At 53.9% G+C, this 17,947-nt stretch overlaps 1 protein-coding gene across 2 annotated transcripts in view; it reads right to left on the bottom strand.

The window, feature by feature from the left end:
- The window catches only part of Rfx2 (regulatory factor X2), a 65,879-nt gene that overhangs the window by 21,198 nt on the left and 26,734 nt on the right, over positions 1-17,947 (bottom strand). For both annotated transcript variants that reach the window (XM_075942585.1, XM_075942584.1), the window contains exons 2-5: positions 9,817-9,908; positions 6,783-6,872; positions 5,226-5,296; positions 4,385-4,646 (exon numbers count right to left, since the gene is read on the bottom strand). In XM_075942585.1, coding sequence (XP_075798700.1) covers positions 4,385-4,646; positions 5,226-5,296; positions 6,783-6,872; positions 9,817-9,900 — 507 coding nt within the window. In that variant the 5' untranslated portion in view covers positions 9,901-9,908. The remainder of the gene's footprint in view (positions 1-4,384; positions 4,647-5,225; positions 5,297-6,782; positions 6,873-9,816; positions 9,909-17,947) is intronic.

The following is a 17,947-nucleotide window of genomic DNA, read 5'->3' as shown; positions in this document are numbered from 1 at the left end:
GCTAAGCCCTCTCCCCAGGCCCTGAGAACCAAACTTCTGTACAGTTGTGTGAACTCAGATGTGAGCCAGGCCAGAGCTACACATCCCAAACCACCCCATTGCTGGGGACAGCAGGTGACACTGAGCCCTGCTCAGGGACTGGGGGTCATGCCTGATGAGGAGCTGGGGGACACAGTGGGGACAGAGTAGGCTTCCGGGAGCTGTGACCTGGGCTGAGGCCCTGGGTGGGGTGGAGGAGGGGCGAGGTGCAGTTACGATGCCTGGCTGTGGCAGTGCCATGTGACTGTGGAGTATGAGCTGGCCCTGCAGCAGGAGCTAACATCCGGGACAGCAGAGGCTCCTGCTGGGTTTCGTTCACCAGGCTCCCTAGAACCATGTTCAGGAGAGGGGGGCCAGGCCTCAGCCTGGTGACCTGAGTTCAATCCCTAGGATCCCCATGGAAGGAGAGAGTCCACTCCCACAAGCGGCCCTCTGACCTTCTGACCTCCACAAGTGTGCACTGGCACGTGCATGCACACACACAATAAACACAGTGTGATAAGAAAAAGTAAGGCCACAGTTTCGGAGGCCCTGGAGTCATGATGGCCCTGTGATCTCCCACAGTGACACTGGATGAGCCAGGACATGAGCTGTCACACAGCACAGAAGGCACTGTGGGCAACTTCTGCTCCTGCCAGTGTTGGGCACAGGTGGGCATGCCAGCAGCAGAGGGCAGCAGGGATGACTGGGTGAGTATTTGAATGTGGAGGAGCCCTTCCAGGTGGCGTCCAGGAGGGGGACAGTGAGCGACAGCAGGTTTGAGCCTGAGCTGATGACTCGGTACACTATTAAAACTGCAGAGGCCCCAATGAAAGAGAGCTGGGGGGATTGCGGCGGGGAACCTACAGCCTGCTAACTCTGCTGGGCTTGCCTGCGGGCCCCAGGGACGCTCCTGTCCCCGGTTAGGATGACACCTGTGCACCTCCATGCCTTGCTTTCATACGGCCCATGCTTGCTCAGTAGGCACCTTACCATCCACTCCCCAGGCCCTATGTCTGTCTGTCTGTCTGTCTTTTTAAATTTGAGACAGGGTCTCACTGTACAGCGCTGGCTGGCCTGGAACTCACAAAGATCCTCCTACCTCTGTCTCCTGAGCACTGGGATTAAAAGTGTGCACCACCACACCTGGCCCAAATTTTGTTTTTTAAGGGTTATATTTATCAGGTCAGATGTGGGGGAGGATGAGGCACGAAGATGGCGAATGTGTCTCTCCCAAAACAAAACCCAAACCTCTCAAGCAACAAGAAGGAATTAAACCTAACAATGTTTCCCACAGAATTTATGGTGGAACAATTAAATCTATGTATTCACTCTTTTAAAAGTAATTGGCCCATTAAAAGTCACCATTAATAGTATTAAAAATAACGATAACTATCTTCTCTAGTTATCAAAAAAACCAGAGGACTTGAAAGTGTACATCTGTGCGGATCTCCTCTATCTCTGGGTCTGGAGGGTGGCGAAGCCTCTGCTCTGTGTCCCCACCTGCTCTCCCAGCTTACAGGGACTGTGTGGAAAGAACCCTATCCTCACAAAAGCAAGCAGCTGTCCTTCCTCACTGCGAATCGCCGTACCTAATATCACACTCAGACTGCAGGGCTGGCAGTCTCTAAACTTAGCTGCAACATGGAGTCTTGCCACATCTGAGAGCTCCCCACTCGGCATGTAAAATAACCACATCTGGAGCGAGGGCAAAGTTGGGACCACCTCCCCTCCCAGGAGAGCAGTGGATACCCAGGAGACCTCATTCAAGTGACTAGTGTGCAGTCACTGGCTGACACCTCATCCAACAACAAGACGGCGGCAGCAAGAGAACCCAGACGATCCACATGCCCCGGCTGGCTCTCGGCTCCCAACAGATTGCAGGGCTCGCCATGACAAAGAATACAGATTTCACTGTGGCCCAGAAAGGTAATCAAACAATTGATCAGCGACAACTGCTCCAACAGCAAGCCCTGGGAGGACGGAAGGATGGGGCAGCTAGGGCTTCCACACAATGGTGCTGAAGAAACTCTTTGCTACAGAAAATGATGACACATCCAAATACGGACAGATGAGTCTGCACACAGGGCCATCCTGAGGGCCCAGGGCAACACAGTGGGCTTATGACCTAGGTCAACTTTCTATGGCCAAGGAGCTAAGAGCAGAAGGACAAACAAGGACGGGGTCCCATAAAACAAAGACCCCACCAATAGTTCCAGAGCAGGGGAAGGAGAGCAACTTGGAATCTGAAGAAATAATATCTGAAAACATCCCAGACTTGAGGAAAGACACCAGTCCACACATTCAAAGTTTCCTCCATGTCAAACTGCCAATGATAATGATAACAACAATAAAAGACTTGAAAGATAAAAAAGATACAAGGAAACAAAAAGAACTGTTAACTTAAAATACTGTCTACCCCTTTAAAGTATGTGCTTTTGATGTCAGTGTCGACCGCAGCTGCTCCAAGCATCCCGTCTCCCCCTCCAGAGGCAGAAACGACTGGTGGGCCCCATGCCCATCAGTCCATCTGGCACTTTCATGGGTTCTGGGGACCCAGATTCAAGTGCTCATGCTTGCACATTCGAGACACACGGTGGACACTGCAGTTCCTGGGGGGTCTGTGACACAATGGCCAGCGTGTGGGACAGGCTGCCCAAGCCGACGGCATCTTATGGAAATGCTCTAGGCTGTGAGAACTCCACAGCAAGTTCCCCAGCCTGCCCACTGAGGGACAGGGTCCTATGTGTCCCATGCTGCCAGGCTCAGGTGTCGGCCGGAGCAGCAAGCACAGCACTGGGACCTCACAGCCCTCAGAAAGCAAGTGGCCTGGTCTCACACCTGTCCTCGGGGCTGGCTGCTGGGGTCTCGATGGATATAGGAAGAGAGAATATATGGAACTGGCGTGAATATTTGCACATGTGTGGTATGTACATTTGCACGTGTGTGCGCACACGGTTAGGACAAGGTCCACAGTAGGAATGATGCTTTAGGTTGCTCTTCCACTGTCTTCAATGAGGCAGGCTCTTTCAATCAAACTCAGAGCTCACGGATATGGCTAATCCTTAGAGAGCTTGCCCCAGGGACCCTGGAGTTACAGATGTGCCTCCCCAGCACTCACAAGCATTTGGGGAGCCAAACTCAGGTCCCTGTGCTTGCACATTTAAGCACTGAGCCGCCTCCCAAGACCCTCAATTTAAACAATTTAGAAAAGAAAGCACAGACACAGGAAATGTTTACAAATCATGTGTCTGACGGGAATTTGTTTCTGGGACATAAAGACTTCTCCACACTCAGGAGCAGGAAGACACCAGCTGAGCCTTAAGCAGACTATTCAAGTGACGCTCAACCACAGGGCAAGCGCCTGGCTGGCTATCATCTCCAGCTAGAAAAACCCAAATTATCACCACAGAGAGGCTCCATGACTCGCCTGCCAGGATAGAGAGAATGAAAAGAAATGTTAACAGCTCCAAGTGCAGCAAGGAAGCAACTCTGACTCCCTGACAAGGTGACTAAAAGCACCACTGGCCAGCGGGAGGTGGACTGCACAGCAACCCCACTTGGAGGCATTTCCCACCCCCGCCCCCCAGGAGCAAAGACAGCACCCTGACTGCTCAGCCTGAATTGCTCACTGTGCTCCCAGCCAGAGGCCTCCAGCTGGGCACATAAGGAACTGTGGAACTGTGGACTCAAGTCAGGGGTCTGATGGCCGCATGGTGAGGGCAGGAAGCCAGCCCCAGGGCAGCCAGCGACTCTGCTTCTGACAGCCATAAGTGTCAGAGCAGACACAACAGACCCACAGCTGCCAGCATCTAGGCCAGGGTGTTTGTGGGGTTGGTGGAGGATGTGCCACAGGAATCCAGGAACCTACACACACCGAGTCCCACAGGGCTCTGCGTCAGAGAGCGGGTGTGAGTGTGTGGCGATTTAAAAAAATGATAAAATAGCAATAAACATCAAAAGCAGAGATGCACCTGGATACCTGGGAGGCTGAGGCAGAGCACGGGGTCTGAGGTCAGCCTACACTTCAGGGGAAGTTCTGGACCAGCCTGGGACACAGCAAAACCCTGTCTCAGCTCCCCTTTCCTATAAAACCCCAAAGTCCAAATGAAGTTTTGTAAAGCAGGAGAGCAGTGAACTGAATTGCATCAGGAGGCTGCAACCTGCCGCGGCACAGCCTTGTGTGTGTGTGTGTGTGTGTGTGTGTGTGCGGGGGGGGTGGGGCCTGGTAGGCTGCCAGTGAGAACCACCAGCAGGGGCTCTGCTCCCCAACATTCTCACAGCCTGGTCCTTCCTGCTCACCTCCCCGCACATTGGATGCCTAGGCTAGCAGGGCTACAGCTGCCCGTAGGGCCTCTGTACATACCGTGGCAGGCGAGGAGCGTGCAGTGTGGGCCAGGGAGTGTCTTGTGCTGTCCATGCCCCCATGGATGAGGTAGGCTCCTGCTCCAGACACGATGGGAGTCCCTGCAACATCCATCGTGATGCCCACCATGCCGTGGGAGGGGACTGCCGGTGGGGACGAGGCTGCCACTGTCACCTGAGCACCACCTGGAGTCTCAAAGTAAGACGCTGCACTGCTGGGGGCGTAGAGCTGAGGGTCTGGGTTGTAGGCATAGGCCGCTCGACTGTGGGACAGAAAGTGCCACCATTTTATAACAAATATATGCCAAGAAGACACAGGGCTGGAGGGCTTGCTGCTCCTGCAGAGGACCCAGGTTTGGTCCCAGCACCCACTCCGCAGCTCACAGCCACCTGTGACTCCAGCCCCAGGAGACGTGACACCCCTGCTGGTCTCGATGGGCACTGCACTCATTCTCTCTCTCTCTCTCTCTCTCTCTCTCTCTCTCTCTCTCTCTCTCTCTCTCTCTCACACACACACACACACACACACACACACACACACACAAAAGAGAGATAAAAGAAAGAAAATTCTAGAAAGTTTCAGAACAGCTTAAAAATTGGAAAATAAGCTTTGTAAATGGCCTAGAGGAAAAGTTCCCGGGCTATTGTTCTCCAGGGGACTGTGGCTTTGGTTTGATATTTTTATAGAGTTGTCTAGAAGCCAAGAGCATAAGGCCAGTGGTTCTGAACTCAGATCTCAGGATAGGGAGGGACATGACTCTGGGGACATGATTCCACACGAGCCCCATAGAGACGCTGGAGTCGAGAATCTGTGGTGTCCCGGCCCCACGGGAGACACGTACATGGCTCCATTGGCATAGACTGCATCCCCGCCCTCCACGTACTGCACCTGCGCCGGGTACACATGCTGCACCTGCAACGACATGTAGGTGCAAGTCACACAGGGCCTCGCCATGGGTGATGCTGCTCGGGTCCATGGACACAGAGCTTAGTCATGTATGCATGTACCTAAGTACCTAATGTAGCTGAGGATGACCTTGAACTCCTGACCCTCCACCTCCTAAGTGCAGTGCTGTGCCTGGTTTAGGAAGCAGCTAAGCAGCCTCTGTCCCATGTGGGTTGGACTAGGGACACTGTGGCTGTCATGGAGGAAAGCTACCTGTTTCAGGTATGGCAGAGGGTGTGTGGTCCCCTGCAGGGGTGGGAGATGGGGAAGATGAGGACTGGGCTGGAAACAGAGGCAAGTCTGGAGAGGGGTTGAAGAGGGATAGAGGCATCTGTGATACCACCCCACTGCCACCCACATCCTGCCTCTCCTCCCTTTCCCCCCTCCCCTCCACATCCCCCCCTCTACTGCCCCATCCCCACAACCTCCTCTCCCCTGTGGTGGGCAGCCCAGCCCAGGGCAGAGGCCTTAGAGTAGATGTCCAATGTGCTGTGGCCCAAACTTCAGCCTCTTCCCCAGCCAGTCTATGGGGAACCATCTCAGCGGGCTTGGTGGTGACTTTCTGGGGTCCCAGAGTACAATGCCCACACATAACTTGGGTGCTCTGAGCTCTAAGTGGAATCCCCAGGGAGAGGGAGGGAGAGGAAGCCTGGCTGGGGCAGTCCAGACCTGGGGGGGGTGGGGCCTCTAGGCTCGTGCTGGTGTTGGTGTACCTTCCTCCTACAGTGCCACTGGCCAGGTCCTGGTGATCCTGTAGACCCCTGGTGCTTGGTGCTTTCTGGGAATCTGTACTTGTTCCCCAGTCTTTGACAAGGTCACGGTTATCCACTCCCTGCCTACGGCCAGGCAGCCCCTCAGAAGCAAAGGCCACTTAACCCTGGGACTTTTTGTTTTGTTTTTCCAGATAGGGGTTTCTCTGTGTAGCCCTGGCTGTCCCGGAACTAGCTCTGTAGACCAGGCTGGCCTCGAACGCAGAGATCCTCCTGCCTCTGCCTCCCGAATGTTGGGATTAAAGGTGTGCGCCACTGCCCGGCAAGCCCTGTGCCTTTTACAGAGCTTCTGGTGGCCCGAGGCCAGCCTGGCCAGCTGCGGTGGGCAAGTGCCTCTGAGAACAAAGGAGAAACCACTTTCCTTCACTTACTGCATGGTAAGTGGGTTTTCCTTCTTCTTCTTCTTCTTTTTTTTTCTTTTTGAGACAGGGTTTCTCTATATAGCCATGGCTGTCCTAGAATTCTCTCTCTAGACCAGGCTGGTCTTGAACTCTCAGAGATCCACCTGCCTCTGCCTCCCAAGTACTGGGATTAAATGCGTGCCTTACAACCACCCAGTGGTGAATTTTTTTCTCTTTAACACGGCTTCCAGAGCTTCCTGGTGACCCTAGACACTAGTAACAACAGGAAACAGCTCACAAGCCAGAGGCTGCTCACAACTGCTAGGTGCCAAAGGTCCTTACCTGGGGTGGCACTGGCTGGACTCTGGGGAGTGTGAGTGGCTGCATCGGGGCACCCTTGGGAGTTGAGCCCGTGGCTTGGACCAGCACCCTCTGAAACAGACAATGGGACAGTCAGACTTGCTGGAGATTAGCACTGTGGAAGACCCACTCAGAACCATGGCTCGGCTGTCCCACTCCTACTGGGACCCACGGGAATGCAGGCACAGGTAGGCACACAAGCCACATACGTATGGACACACACAGAAACATCCCTTTGGGAATATGAAGTTCAGGCCCAGGAGCTGGGGTAGGAGGTGGATCTTTCCTGCAGGGAATCCTGTCCTGACCCTGTCCCTCACTGACCAGAGCAGTAGCTTGGCTGTTAGAGCAGATGTAGGGGCAGAGGCAGCAGGGGAGGGGCCCACACACACTTTCTAAGTAGTGCTGAGAGAAGGAGGACTTGTTGCTCTCTGGGGTGCAAACAAGGTCCTGTCAGGACTGGCTGGGCCAGTGGGTGAGGGGCAGCCATTATGAGCGACAGTCAGACAACCCCACAGGGACCCAGGCCACGTAGGACCCCAGCACATGAATGCAGGCACACATGGTGTCTGTCCTCACTGCTGGAGGAGGCGGGGCTCTGACACCCACCACAGCATGGAGAAAACCTGAGGACGGACGTGGGGCTCCAGGACAGAACCCAGAGACAGGAAGTCATTTGGGACAGGGAAGGGAGGCACAGCTGCTGATGGGGGAGAGTGATGGAATATTCTGGAACTAGAGAGAAAGGATGGCTGACTTCTGTGAATACGATAAAAACCAGTCTACTCTCAAGTGGTTCATTTTATATTGTGCCAATTCCACCTCAAGTAAAGCATAGGGTGGGGTGGGGGCTGGAGAGATGGCTCAGCAGTTAAGAGCACTGGCTGCTCTGTCAGGAGTCCTGACACAAGGTGGCTCCCAACCATGTCTAATAGAACTTGATGCCCTCTTCTGGCCCTCAGGCACACATGCAGACAGAGCACTCACACATAAAACAAATACCTAAATCTTTACAAGGAAGAGGAATTAGGAAGGGCTTGGAGAGGGCTCTGGGTAAGAGCCCTCGCTGTCCAGTGAGGACATGAGTTCAAATCCTAGTACCCACACAAAAAGCCAGTGTGACCTCAGGACACAGGAGGTGGAGACTACAGGGACTGGGACTCGCAGGCTGCCTCCAGCCTAGCTCCTGTGACAGACCGTGTCTCAGGGGAATAAGGTGGAGAGGGAACGAAGCCCCACACTCTCCACCTGGCAGCCACACACTACACACATGTGTGTGCCCGTGTCCAGCACACTCCCTCCTACTATGGCAGAGACACACGCTAAACACACGTGTGCCCGTGTCCAGAACACTCCCTCCCACTATGGCAGTCACACGCTACACAGGCGTGTGTGTGTCCGTGTCCAGAACACTCCCTCCCACCAAGGCAAGCACCTGTAATTCAGCACCCAAGAAACAGAGGCAGGAGAATTAGCTGCGAATTTGAAGCAAGTCCGCACTAAAGAGTGGGAACTCATTTAAAGCCCCACAAAGTATGGTGGCCACACTTGTCTAACATGAAGAATGCTCTGGCCACCATTTGCAACACCGTACAAATGGGGCTCAGGCACCATCAGGCCCTGTCTCAAAACCCAGAAACCACAAATAATAGGGATAAGGTGGTGTGATGGTGACCTTGTGACCCCAGTATTCAGGGTCAGAGAAGGAGTGAGGCTGAGGCAGGAGGATTGCTGACAGTCCCAGGTCAGCCCTGGCTACATAGTGAGATCTCATCTCAACAAAGTAACAGAACAGAATCCCAGAGTTTGTACCCACAGTTGGGCAGTTAGAGCCTGGCAGGGAATGGGCATTGACTCAGAACCCGGGTGAGACAGGCGGCTCATATCTAGGGTGAGCTTTCCTCTGTGCCAGGAACCAGGGACCTGAGCTGCGGGGAGTGGTCATGGCCTGGGGCAGCTTTGAGAGCAAGCTGAGTGACAGCCCCTGAGAGCACCAAGGGCCACATGCACAGGAGCCTTCCACCTCTGCTGCCCTCAGAAGAGAAAGCTGCGGGGCACAGTGCTGGTGGAGACCCACAATTTCAGGCCCTAGGAACTGTGGAGGCAGGGCTGGGTTACAGATTGAAATTCTGTCTGAAAAGCCCAAGACCTGAGGAGGGGAGGGAACTGGGGAGGTGAGGAGGTGAGGGACTGGGGAGGGGAGGGGAGGGGAGGGGAGGGGACTGGGCAGGGGAGGGACTGGAGAGGGGAGGGGACTGGGGAGGTGAGAGGACTAGGGAGGTGTGGGAACTGGGGAGAGGAGGGAACTAGGGAAGTGAAGAGGTGGGGTTGGGGAAGAGATGATGGGTTGAAAAACACTCAAGACCTTGGGCTCTATGCCTATGTGGGAGGGGGCTAGAGAGGGAGGAGAAGGAGATGGGAAGGAAGGGATGGGGAGGAGATAGGGAAAAGAGGGGGAGGGGATGGGGGAGGAAGAGATGGGGAGGGGATGGGAGAGGAAATGGGGGAGGAGGAGATGGGGTGGGGATGGGGAGGAGGAGATGGGGTGGGGATGGGGAGGAGGAGATGGGGTGGGGATGGGGAGGAGGAGTTTGGGAAGGAGATGGGGAGGAGGAGATGGAGTGGGGATGGGGAGGAGGAGATGGGGTGGGGATGGGGAGGAGGAGATGGGGTGGGGATGGGGAGGAGGAGATGGGGAGGAGGAGATGGGGTGGGGATGGGGAGGAGGAGATGGGGAGGAGGAGATGGGGAGGAGGAGTTTGGGAAGGAGATGGGGAGGAGTTGGAGGAGAAGAATGAAGGAGGAGGAAGAAGGTGGAAAGAAGGAGGGAAGGTGCCATCCCCAAGAGTCTGTTCACAGCTGTGTTTTCAGGTTTTTTCCTAAGGCACACAAGCTTCCAGTGCAGGAGAAACAGTTGATGGCTGGGGTCGGCCTCTTCTGATCTGTGTCCTGGTTCCTTTGGTGGCACCTTCCAAACCCCAGTGGGGAGCGCGGAGGTGGGGGCAGGCACAGTCACCTGTGGGGAGGCTGGCACCGGCTGGGCTGTAGGCCGCAGAGCCACGGATGCTGGTGAGTCTGCTCCACCCTCGGAGTTCTGCATGCTCGGACCTAGAGTGGAAGAGAACCGTGGTGAGGAGGCAGCCACACCCCTGGGGTTCCCCAGGAACTGACCTCTGCAGTTGGCTTCTAAACCAGAGTTGAAGCTGAAGGACCCTGGCCACTGAGACTGGGAGACGCTCCATGGATAGAGCACCTACCCCAAAACAGTGAGGACCTGAGTTCAAATCTCAGAACCCATGTATTCAACAGGCCTGGACTTTGCAGTTGCAGCCCAGCCCTGGATGAATAGGCGACCTGGAGTCCAGGCTTAGTGAGACGCTGTCTCAAAGAAGACAGCAGAGGTTGGCTCCCGGGCCACACGAATGTACAACTAACCAATACACTTACACTCCTTTGCGTGTGCATGCACATGCGTGTATTGTGCATGGGGGGGGGTGCCTGTGAGTGTGGGGGGAGGGCACCTGCAGGAGCCGGTCCTCCCCTTCCGGAGTTGATCCCAGGCCTCAGGGCCAGTGCCTTTCTGTCTGGACATCCCGCCCACAGCCTTCCTTGTTTCTGAGGCTCCTGGTCAGTCCCGAATTCTACCGCAGAGACTCCGCCAGGCCGCATCCACTGTCCCTGTACCGAGTTCTGCAGTGCCGGCGCTTGCACTTTGCCTGCCTAAAGTTGATTATTTAATTTTTATCTTTAAAAAATCTTATTTATGCTGAGCAGTGATGGAACATGCCTTTAATCCCAGCACTCGGGAGACAGAGGCAGGCAGATCTCTGTGAGTTCGAGGCCAGCCTGGCCTACAAGAGCTAGTTCCAGGACAGGTTCCAAAGCTACAGAGAAACCCTGTCTCGAAAAACAAAAACAACAAAAAAATCTTATTTATTTCACGTGTGCAGGTGTTTGCGTGCATGTGTGTACGCACCAATCTGAGTTGGGTGTGAACGGAACCAGATCCTCTTGAAGAGCAGACGGCGCTTGTAACCGCTGAGCCGTCGTCTCTCAGTCCCTAATCCTAATGCTTTTTTTTTTTAATGTTTAAAGACATAACAGATTAAAAGAGTGTGCCCCCACGATAAACCCGCCGGGTTCCACGCCTGCCTGCGCTGCCCCAGTGCGAACACTAGATGGCGCCAGAGCAGCGCAGAGCAGGGGCACAGCCACGGAGGACCGAGGAGATGGAGACAGAAGCGTGAGGCGGTCAAGATAAGGGGTCTGAAGCTAGCCTGGGCTGCATCAGACCCTGGGCTAGAAAAGCGAAACAAAACATTTTGTAAGAAAAATCTCTTGTATATACATCCGCAGGAGTAAGAAGCTTTAAGAAGTGCTGAATGAATGAGTCGGAGAAAGCACGAGCTTAGCTTCCCAGCGACTGGGGTGGAGGTGGGGGTGGGGGATGAGATGCGGGGGAGGGCTGGAGTTAATAGCCAGCCTGGGCTACTGAGTCAAACAAATAAAACTTGTCACCAAAGTCACACAAGAATGAAATGACTGGGGAGGCAGAAGCAAGCAGATCTGGTCTACAAGAGCTCCAAAGCTACAGAAAAACCCTATCTCGGAAAACAAAAACAAAATAACAAAAAAAGAAGGAAATGACTATCACCTGGCTACTTCCATGTCTGAGTAACAAACACCTCAGCGCCTCTCCAATCACCTCAGCGGCTCTCCAGACAGGCACCTCAGCCGCTCTCCAGACAGGCCTACTGAAATTCCCTCTTCCTCCAGCTACTTTGCGGTGTTCATCTGAGAGACTTGGAGACAGTGTGTGAGCATGGGCTCACCCAGGCGGGTGTCTTACTCACCCTGGCCAAGAACAAAAACTCCTGAGTTCTTCCTCAGAAAATGGATGAGAACTGTGGACTGAGAACTTTAGTTCTGAGCCAGGTCTCCTGTAGCCTACGTCGGCTTCAAAACCCTATGTAGGCCAGGCATGGTGGGCACACCTCTAATCCCAGTACTCAGGAGGCAGAGGCAGGTGGAGCTCTGAGCTCGGAGCCAGCCTGGGCTACAGAGTGAGTTCCAGAACAGCCAGGACTACACAGAGAAACGCTGTCTTGGAAAAACCAAGTCCCTATGTAGCTGAGGTTGACCAAGCCCTAATCCTTCCTGTCTCTACCTCCTGAGTGCTGGAACGGCAGGCGTGAGCCACAGCACCTGCTTTCTGTGAAGCGGGGACTGAAGCTGGGACTTCACACCTTGCATGCTCCACCCACTGAGCCCAGCAGGTCTAACAGTGGACCATGCCTCTGGTCCCAGCACGAGGAAGGACCAAGGGGGTCGGGTCTCTGAGTGCCATGCCAGCAGGGCTTTTCCTGAGTCCCTGTCTCAGAAACAAACACTACAAGGGGAGAGGGTGGTGAATGGCCGCCAGCCCCGAGGGACAGACCAGGTCTCCCTGACTCAGTGTGGGAGCCCTCTGTCACTGGGTCCTCTCCTGGCCCAGGACGAGTGATGCTGGAGACGACAGGCGAGGAGTGTGTGATTCGAGTGTGTATGTTCAAGCTCAGCATGTAATAAGGGAAGGACATGGATGCACACCACAGGTGACAGGCTACACATGAGGTGTGTTTGCATGACTGCCTCTGCGTGTGTCTGTATGCGTGTCTGTCCATGCACGAGTGTGAGGGTCTGAGGGACTCAGCCCCAGTGTGAGGCAGGCATGGGAGTCTCCCGCACAGGTACTCAGCTTCTCTGCTTGTCTTGACCCTGGTTTCTCTCCGGAAGGGCTGTTAGCACCCTGCCATCCTGCCTCTCTGAGTCTCGATCATGGTTCCCGGGTGGCCCAGCTCTGTCACGCACTGGTCAGTGGTCCAAGAGGAGTCTGGAATGCCCCAAGCCAGTCCCGAGTCCACCCCTGCATTTCTCCTTGACCTTGACAGAGTGCCAAGTGCAGCGACTGCACTGCAGGTCACAGTGGCCATAGCCGCCTGCGGCCTCCAGGCGACTGCAGGGGCAGTGGCTCTCTCACCAGCCGGTTGCAGTGAGCTGGCTGGGGCTGGACGGGGGCCAGGTGGATCTGCTGGGGAAGCGCTCTTTGTTTACAGGAAAACTCTCCGGTTGCCTAGCAACCAATGGGCAGGCAAGGAAGGGTGGGAGGCTGCAAGCCATTTCTGGGCTGGGTTCCTGGCTGCCCTGACTCACTGTGACCTTAAGCAATCTCTCCCTCTTCTGTCCCCACCCCTCCGTTCACTGACTGGGAAGCTGTGACCTCATCACACCTCACCTGGAATCACTGGGATGGAGTCTGGCTGGTTAAGTTCTGCTTGGGGGACCCAGGCCTCAGTTGGTCTTAGTATGGTCTGGTTGGCACCTGGAGAGATGGCACTTGAGGTCCCACTCACTAAGAATGCAGCCGGTATCCCCCACTCTCAGCAAGAGGGGACAGACCCAGCCAGGTGGGCCCAGGCTCCAACTCCCCATCAGGCCTTCCTCCATGCTCCTGATGTAAAGTCTCAGGAGCTGGTGGCCCAGATGTGAGGCAGGACAGTGGCGGCCTGTTGGGGGGAACTGCCCCCTCAGCACAGATGACATGCTGGATTTGAGGAGGTAGCCTTGGTGGTCCCTTCTTGTCAGAGAGTGTGTCTTCTTCCGCTCTGTGGACCTAGGCTTTTCTCTTTCTGGGGCTCTGTCCCCCACACCTCAACTGACTCCAGCAGACATCCAGGGCTGAGAGTGCTGAGTGGCGTTCACACCAGGGTGAGAGTCACACATGTCCCTCAGATGAGACCTCCAGAGACTCAGCCTTTCCTAGTCATTACCTGCCATAGCCAGAGGCCAAACCCACATGGAGACCCACACTCTGAGGGAAGGAGACAGATCTGAGAGCTGGGGTACCCTAGCCAATGTCTGTCTCAGGCACCCCCTCATCTTTCCTTCAATTGAGCTTTTGGGGTGCCTGACTCCACTCCTATTTTTGTTTCTTAGATTTTTGGAGCCTGGGTCTCCAGGAGCCCTGCTGAGGCGGACCTTGAACTCCTGACCCTCCAGCATCCACTACTCCAGGGCTGCAAGGGCAGGTGTGTGACATCCATCTCCACACCTGGCTTACGCTGGGGGCAGAACTGCCCGCCGAGCCACAGCTGTTTTGTCTTTGGCACTAGCAGGGTTTTCCAGCTGGAAGTGACAACTATTCCTCCGCTCTGAACCTGGAGAGCCCGTTCTTCTTTCCAGCCCACGAGAGGGCTCAGTAGCTCAAGGCACTTGCCTCCAAGCCTGACAACCCAAGTTCAATCCCAGGGCCCACTGAAAGCTGCGATCTGTCTTTTGACATGTATGTGTGGCACTCCCCAACACACACATAATATATAAATATAACAAACAAACCAGGCAATATTGGTGCATGCCTGTAATCCCAGCGCTCGGGAGGTAAAGCCAGGTGGATATCTGTGAGTTCAAAGCCAGCCTGGTCTGCAGAGCAAGTTCCAGAACAGGCTCCAAAGCTGCAAAAAACCCTTGTCTCAAAAAAAACAAAAAACAAAAACAAAAAAAGTGAGTTCCGGATAGGCAGGGCTACACGGAGAAACACTGTCTCAAAGAAAAACAAATGTTTGTGTGTGTGCGTGTGTGTGTGTGCGCGCGTGTGTGTGTGCGTGTGTGTGTGTGTCTGCCATGAGGGAAAAGCCGTACCTACAGAGGTGAGTGATGGGTTTCAACACTGTGGGAAGTTGGAGTGCTGCAAGTCCTAATTACAGTTTTTCTTGTGCCAGACTTAGCTCCTGAGAGGCCATTTTTAGCCTTTCTGTATCAAACTTAGCATCCAGACTAGAAAACCTTTGGTCTGTATCAACTTAACAGAACCCTGATTCCCACCAACCCACAGGCTGAGTCACTAAGAACATCAAGGTCCACAGCTGTGGCCTCCACTCAGGCCTCCGCCAGTGTGCGTGGGGACCCTCAGCTGGGATCCCCTTTGTTCCGTCACCACAAAGCTTCCTGGAATGGCTTCCACATTTGAACATGGAACGCCAGGTAACCTGGTCCTTGGTCACTCACATTTGGTTTCAGAATAAACTCCCCTGTCTGAGTAGAGAGCCATGTTTTTGTGTCAACATGGGAAATGTAAACTCACCCCTGGGTCAGGGTGCCCCAAGGCCACCATGCTGGTGACGGGGTTGGGGTTGGGCTGGAGGACACCAGAGTTTTGCCCTGAGAGAGTGGGTAGCAGAAATGTCGCATGGACAAGCTCGAACACAGGCTCTCCACCTAACGTGGTTGAGCACTCCAGAACATGGCTGTTTCCACCTGCAGACACTTGAGCTGGACCCTGGGCTGGGAAGCTGAACAGGGCACTGAGCCGAGGTGACTTCTGACCTTGCCCAATGGCTGGGCAACTACCTGCCAGACCTCTGCCCACAGAGCTACCATCCGAGGGGGACACCTCTCCCAGCCCGCTGCTTCCCCAAGCCCTGGTGCTGGAGTTCCTGCATCTCTGGGCTGGCACCCGATCCTGTCCCCTTATTCCCACCTCCATCACCGTGGCAGCCACTTTAGGCGGGCCTGGCCTCTTTAGACCTGGGATGGCCATGCCCCTTCCCCTCCATGCCTGCCAGCTCCGTTGCTCTGTGAAGACTCAGGAGATGGAGAGCCTGGAGGGATGGTGGAGGATAGGCTAGCGCCCAGGACTGCACCCAGCTAGTGAGAAGAACGTCTTCTCAGAGCAGCGAGGAACTTCAAAAGGATTTCTTCTCTATTCTGTGGCCTTTTGGAGAGCTTGCGTCAAGGCCGCCTCCAGAGTGTGCAAAAAATCCACAATGTGGCAAGGGCTAGACTTTTCTAACTGAGGAGTAAATAAAGAAAGCATGCTTTCTGATGGTAACCTTCTCTTTTACTTCATCTTGAATAATCTCTCTTGACAGTCTCTCTGCAGCTACATCTCCTCATATACAGGCATCTTTCTCCTGCATAGCCATGCACTTCTACACACAGTTCCACCTCCACACGCATCTCTTCTCCATACAGCTACATCTCCTGAATCTACCCACTCAGCTAATCTATTTCTCTCTGCACCTTCAGCGCATGTGCGCACACTCACACACACGCGCGCGCACACATGCACACTCACACACACGCGCGCACACATGCACACTCACACACATGTGCGCACACATGCACACACGCATAGCTCTCACATCTCCCACCTTCCTACGTCTCTCACACTCCCCATCACACATCTCCCCTCACAGCAAAGCCTCTGGACAAATATGGATCACATCTGCAGGGTCACACAGAGTCACTTCTAAAGTAACAATAGGAAACAGTAAGACTGATCACACAGTCTCTCTTAGGCCAGAGAGTAAAGTAAGCATGTAGCTCTGAGTGCTCAGGGCTCCCCGACAAGAAGTGACATCGAGATTCAGGACTTAAACAATAAACAGGCAGTTGACTGAACCTTGAGGTTGGGGAGTATGTGCAGAAAGTCCATTGCTAAGAAAGTTATGTCTTCTAAAGTTGCTTCATGCCTGACCTTGAACCAGCAATAAAAACCTGGGAAATTGACCTCATATAAACATCTCCAGGGGCAACCAATTTGCTTTGAATTTGTTCTGAAGTCTGAAATTAGCTGTCTTAGTGATGGAGAAGACTATTACTTCCCTGTGTCAGTCTGAGTCATGAAAGATCTCCTAGTGTTGTTTCTGTCCATCAGAATTACACAGGTAAGCAGAGGTCATCTTCCTGACCACCCACAGCTACATGTGTGCCCAGCAGATGGAGATAAACACACAGGCAGCGGGGAATCTATAGCTGTTTTTAGTGGCATGTGAGAAAAGTTACAAATAGTCACCTACACTCAGTGACCCCACGGCTTTCCCAATGGGGCTCCATCAGACAGTTACTCACCTGGCAAATACTAGCTGTCACCTGCAGTATACTCTCAGTGGCCTTTGGCAAACAGCCCTTCCCAGTGACAGACATAGCAGTCCTACATGCCAGGTATGGTGGTGTACGCCTGTTGTCCCAGCACTGGGGAGGCTGAGGCAGGAGGATTGCCATTTAAAGCCAGCATGAGCTACATAGTGAGAAACCATTTCAAAAAAACACAAATGACAAGGCTGGGAGCCCTGGGCCAGCTGGAGAGGGGACAGAGGATGGAGGGCAATGAAGACATGGAATATTGTGTCATAAGGAATCTGCCCCAAGCCTGGGTGGGAGAGCTTTATAGGACCCTATGGGGGTCAGAGGTCAAGAGCCAAGGTGGCAGTAGGGGTGGGGTGGGGGCAGACAGTGGTCATGGTGAGAGGGATGGGGCCGGGGCAAAGCCTGCTAGGCAGAAATGACAACCTGGTGCCACTGCGTACACCTGAGAGGCAGATGAAAAACTTGAGGGACATGAGATAGGGCTGGTGGAGCTGACTCTGGCTCCTGCTTCCACCCTGTCCTGAAGGAAAACAGTGACCTTAGTTGCTCCCTTTGGAAGTTTCTTTTTTTTTTTTTATAAATATTTATTTATTATGTATACAATATTCTTTCTGTGTGTATGTCTGAAGGCCAGAAGAGAGCACCAGACCCTATTACAGATGGTTGTGAGCCACCATGTGGTTGCTGGGAATTGAACTCAGGACCTTTGGAAGAGCAGGCAATGCTCTTAACCGCTGAGCCATCTCTCCAGCCCCCCCTTTGGAAGTTTCTAGAGCTACCTGTGGAGAGATACCTGTACACCTCCTAGCATTCAGGAGATGAGACAAGAAGGAACTCTAATCAGGGCTACCCTGGGCTACATAGAGATGTCCAGGTCAACCCTGGGAAGAACAAAAGCTATTTGGAATGTGGTAGCTCCTATCTGTCATCTCCATACCCAAAAGGCTGAGACAGGAGGATTCCTGCAAGGATTGTGAGTTCAAGGCCAGCTTGAGCTACATAATAAGTTTGAGGCCAGCCTGGATTGCAGATGAGACCCTAGCTAAAAAAACACTGGCTACTTTTGTAGAGACTCAGTTCTCAGCACCCACATTGTGACTCACAACCACCTGTAACACTGGCTCCAGGGAATCCAGTGCCTTCTGACCTCCGTGGACATCAGGCACATGCAGGGAACAGTCATGCATGCAGGCAAACACACACACATAAACAAAAAGGGATGCTCCGGAAGTCAGCTCATG

The sequence above is a fragment of the Microtus pennsylvanicus genome, chromosome 12 (genome assembly GCF_037038515.1).
Source record: "Microtus pennsylvanicus isolate mMicPen1 chromosome 12, mMicPen1.hap1, whole genome shotgun sequence".
NCBI lineage: Eukaryota > Metazoa > Chordata > Mammalia > Rodentia > Cricetidae > Microtus > Microtus pennsylvanicus.
This window is presented reverse-complemented; position numbering and strand designations above follow the sequence as displayed.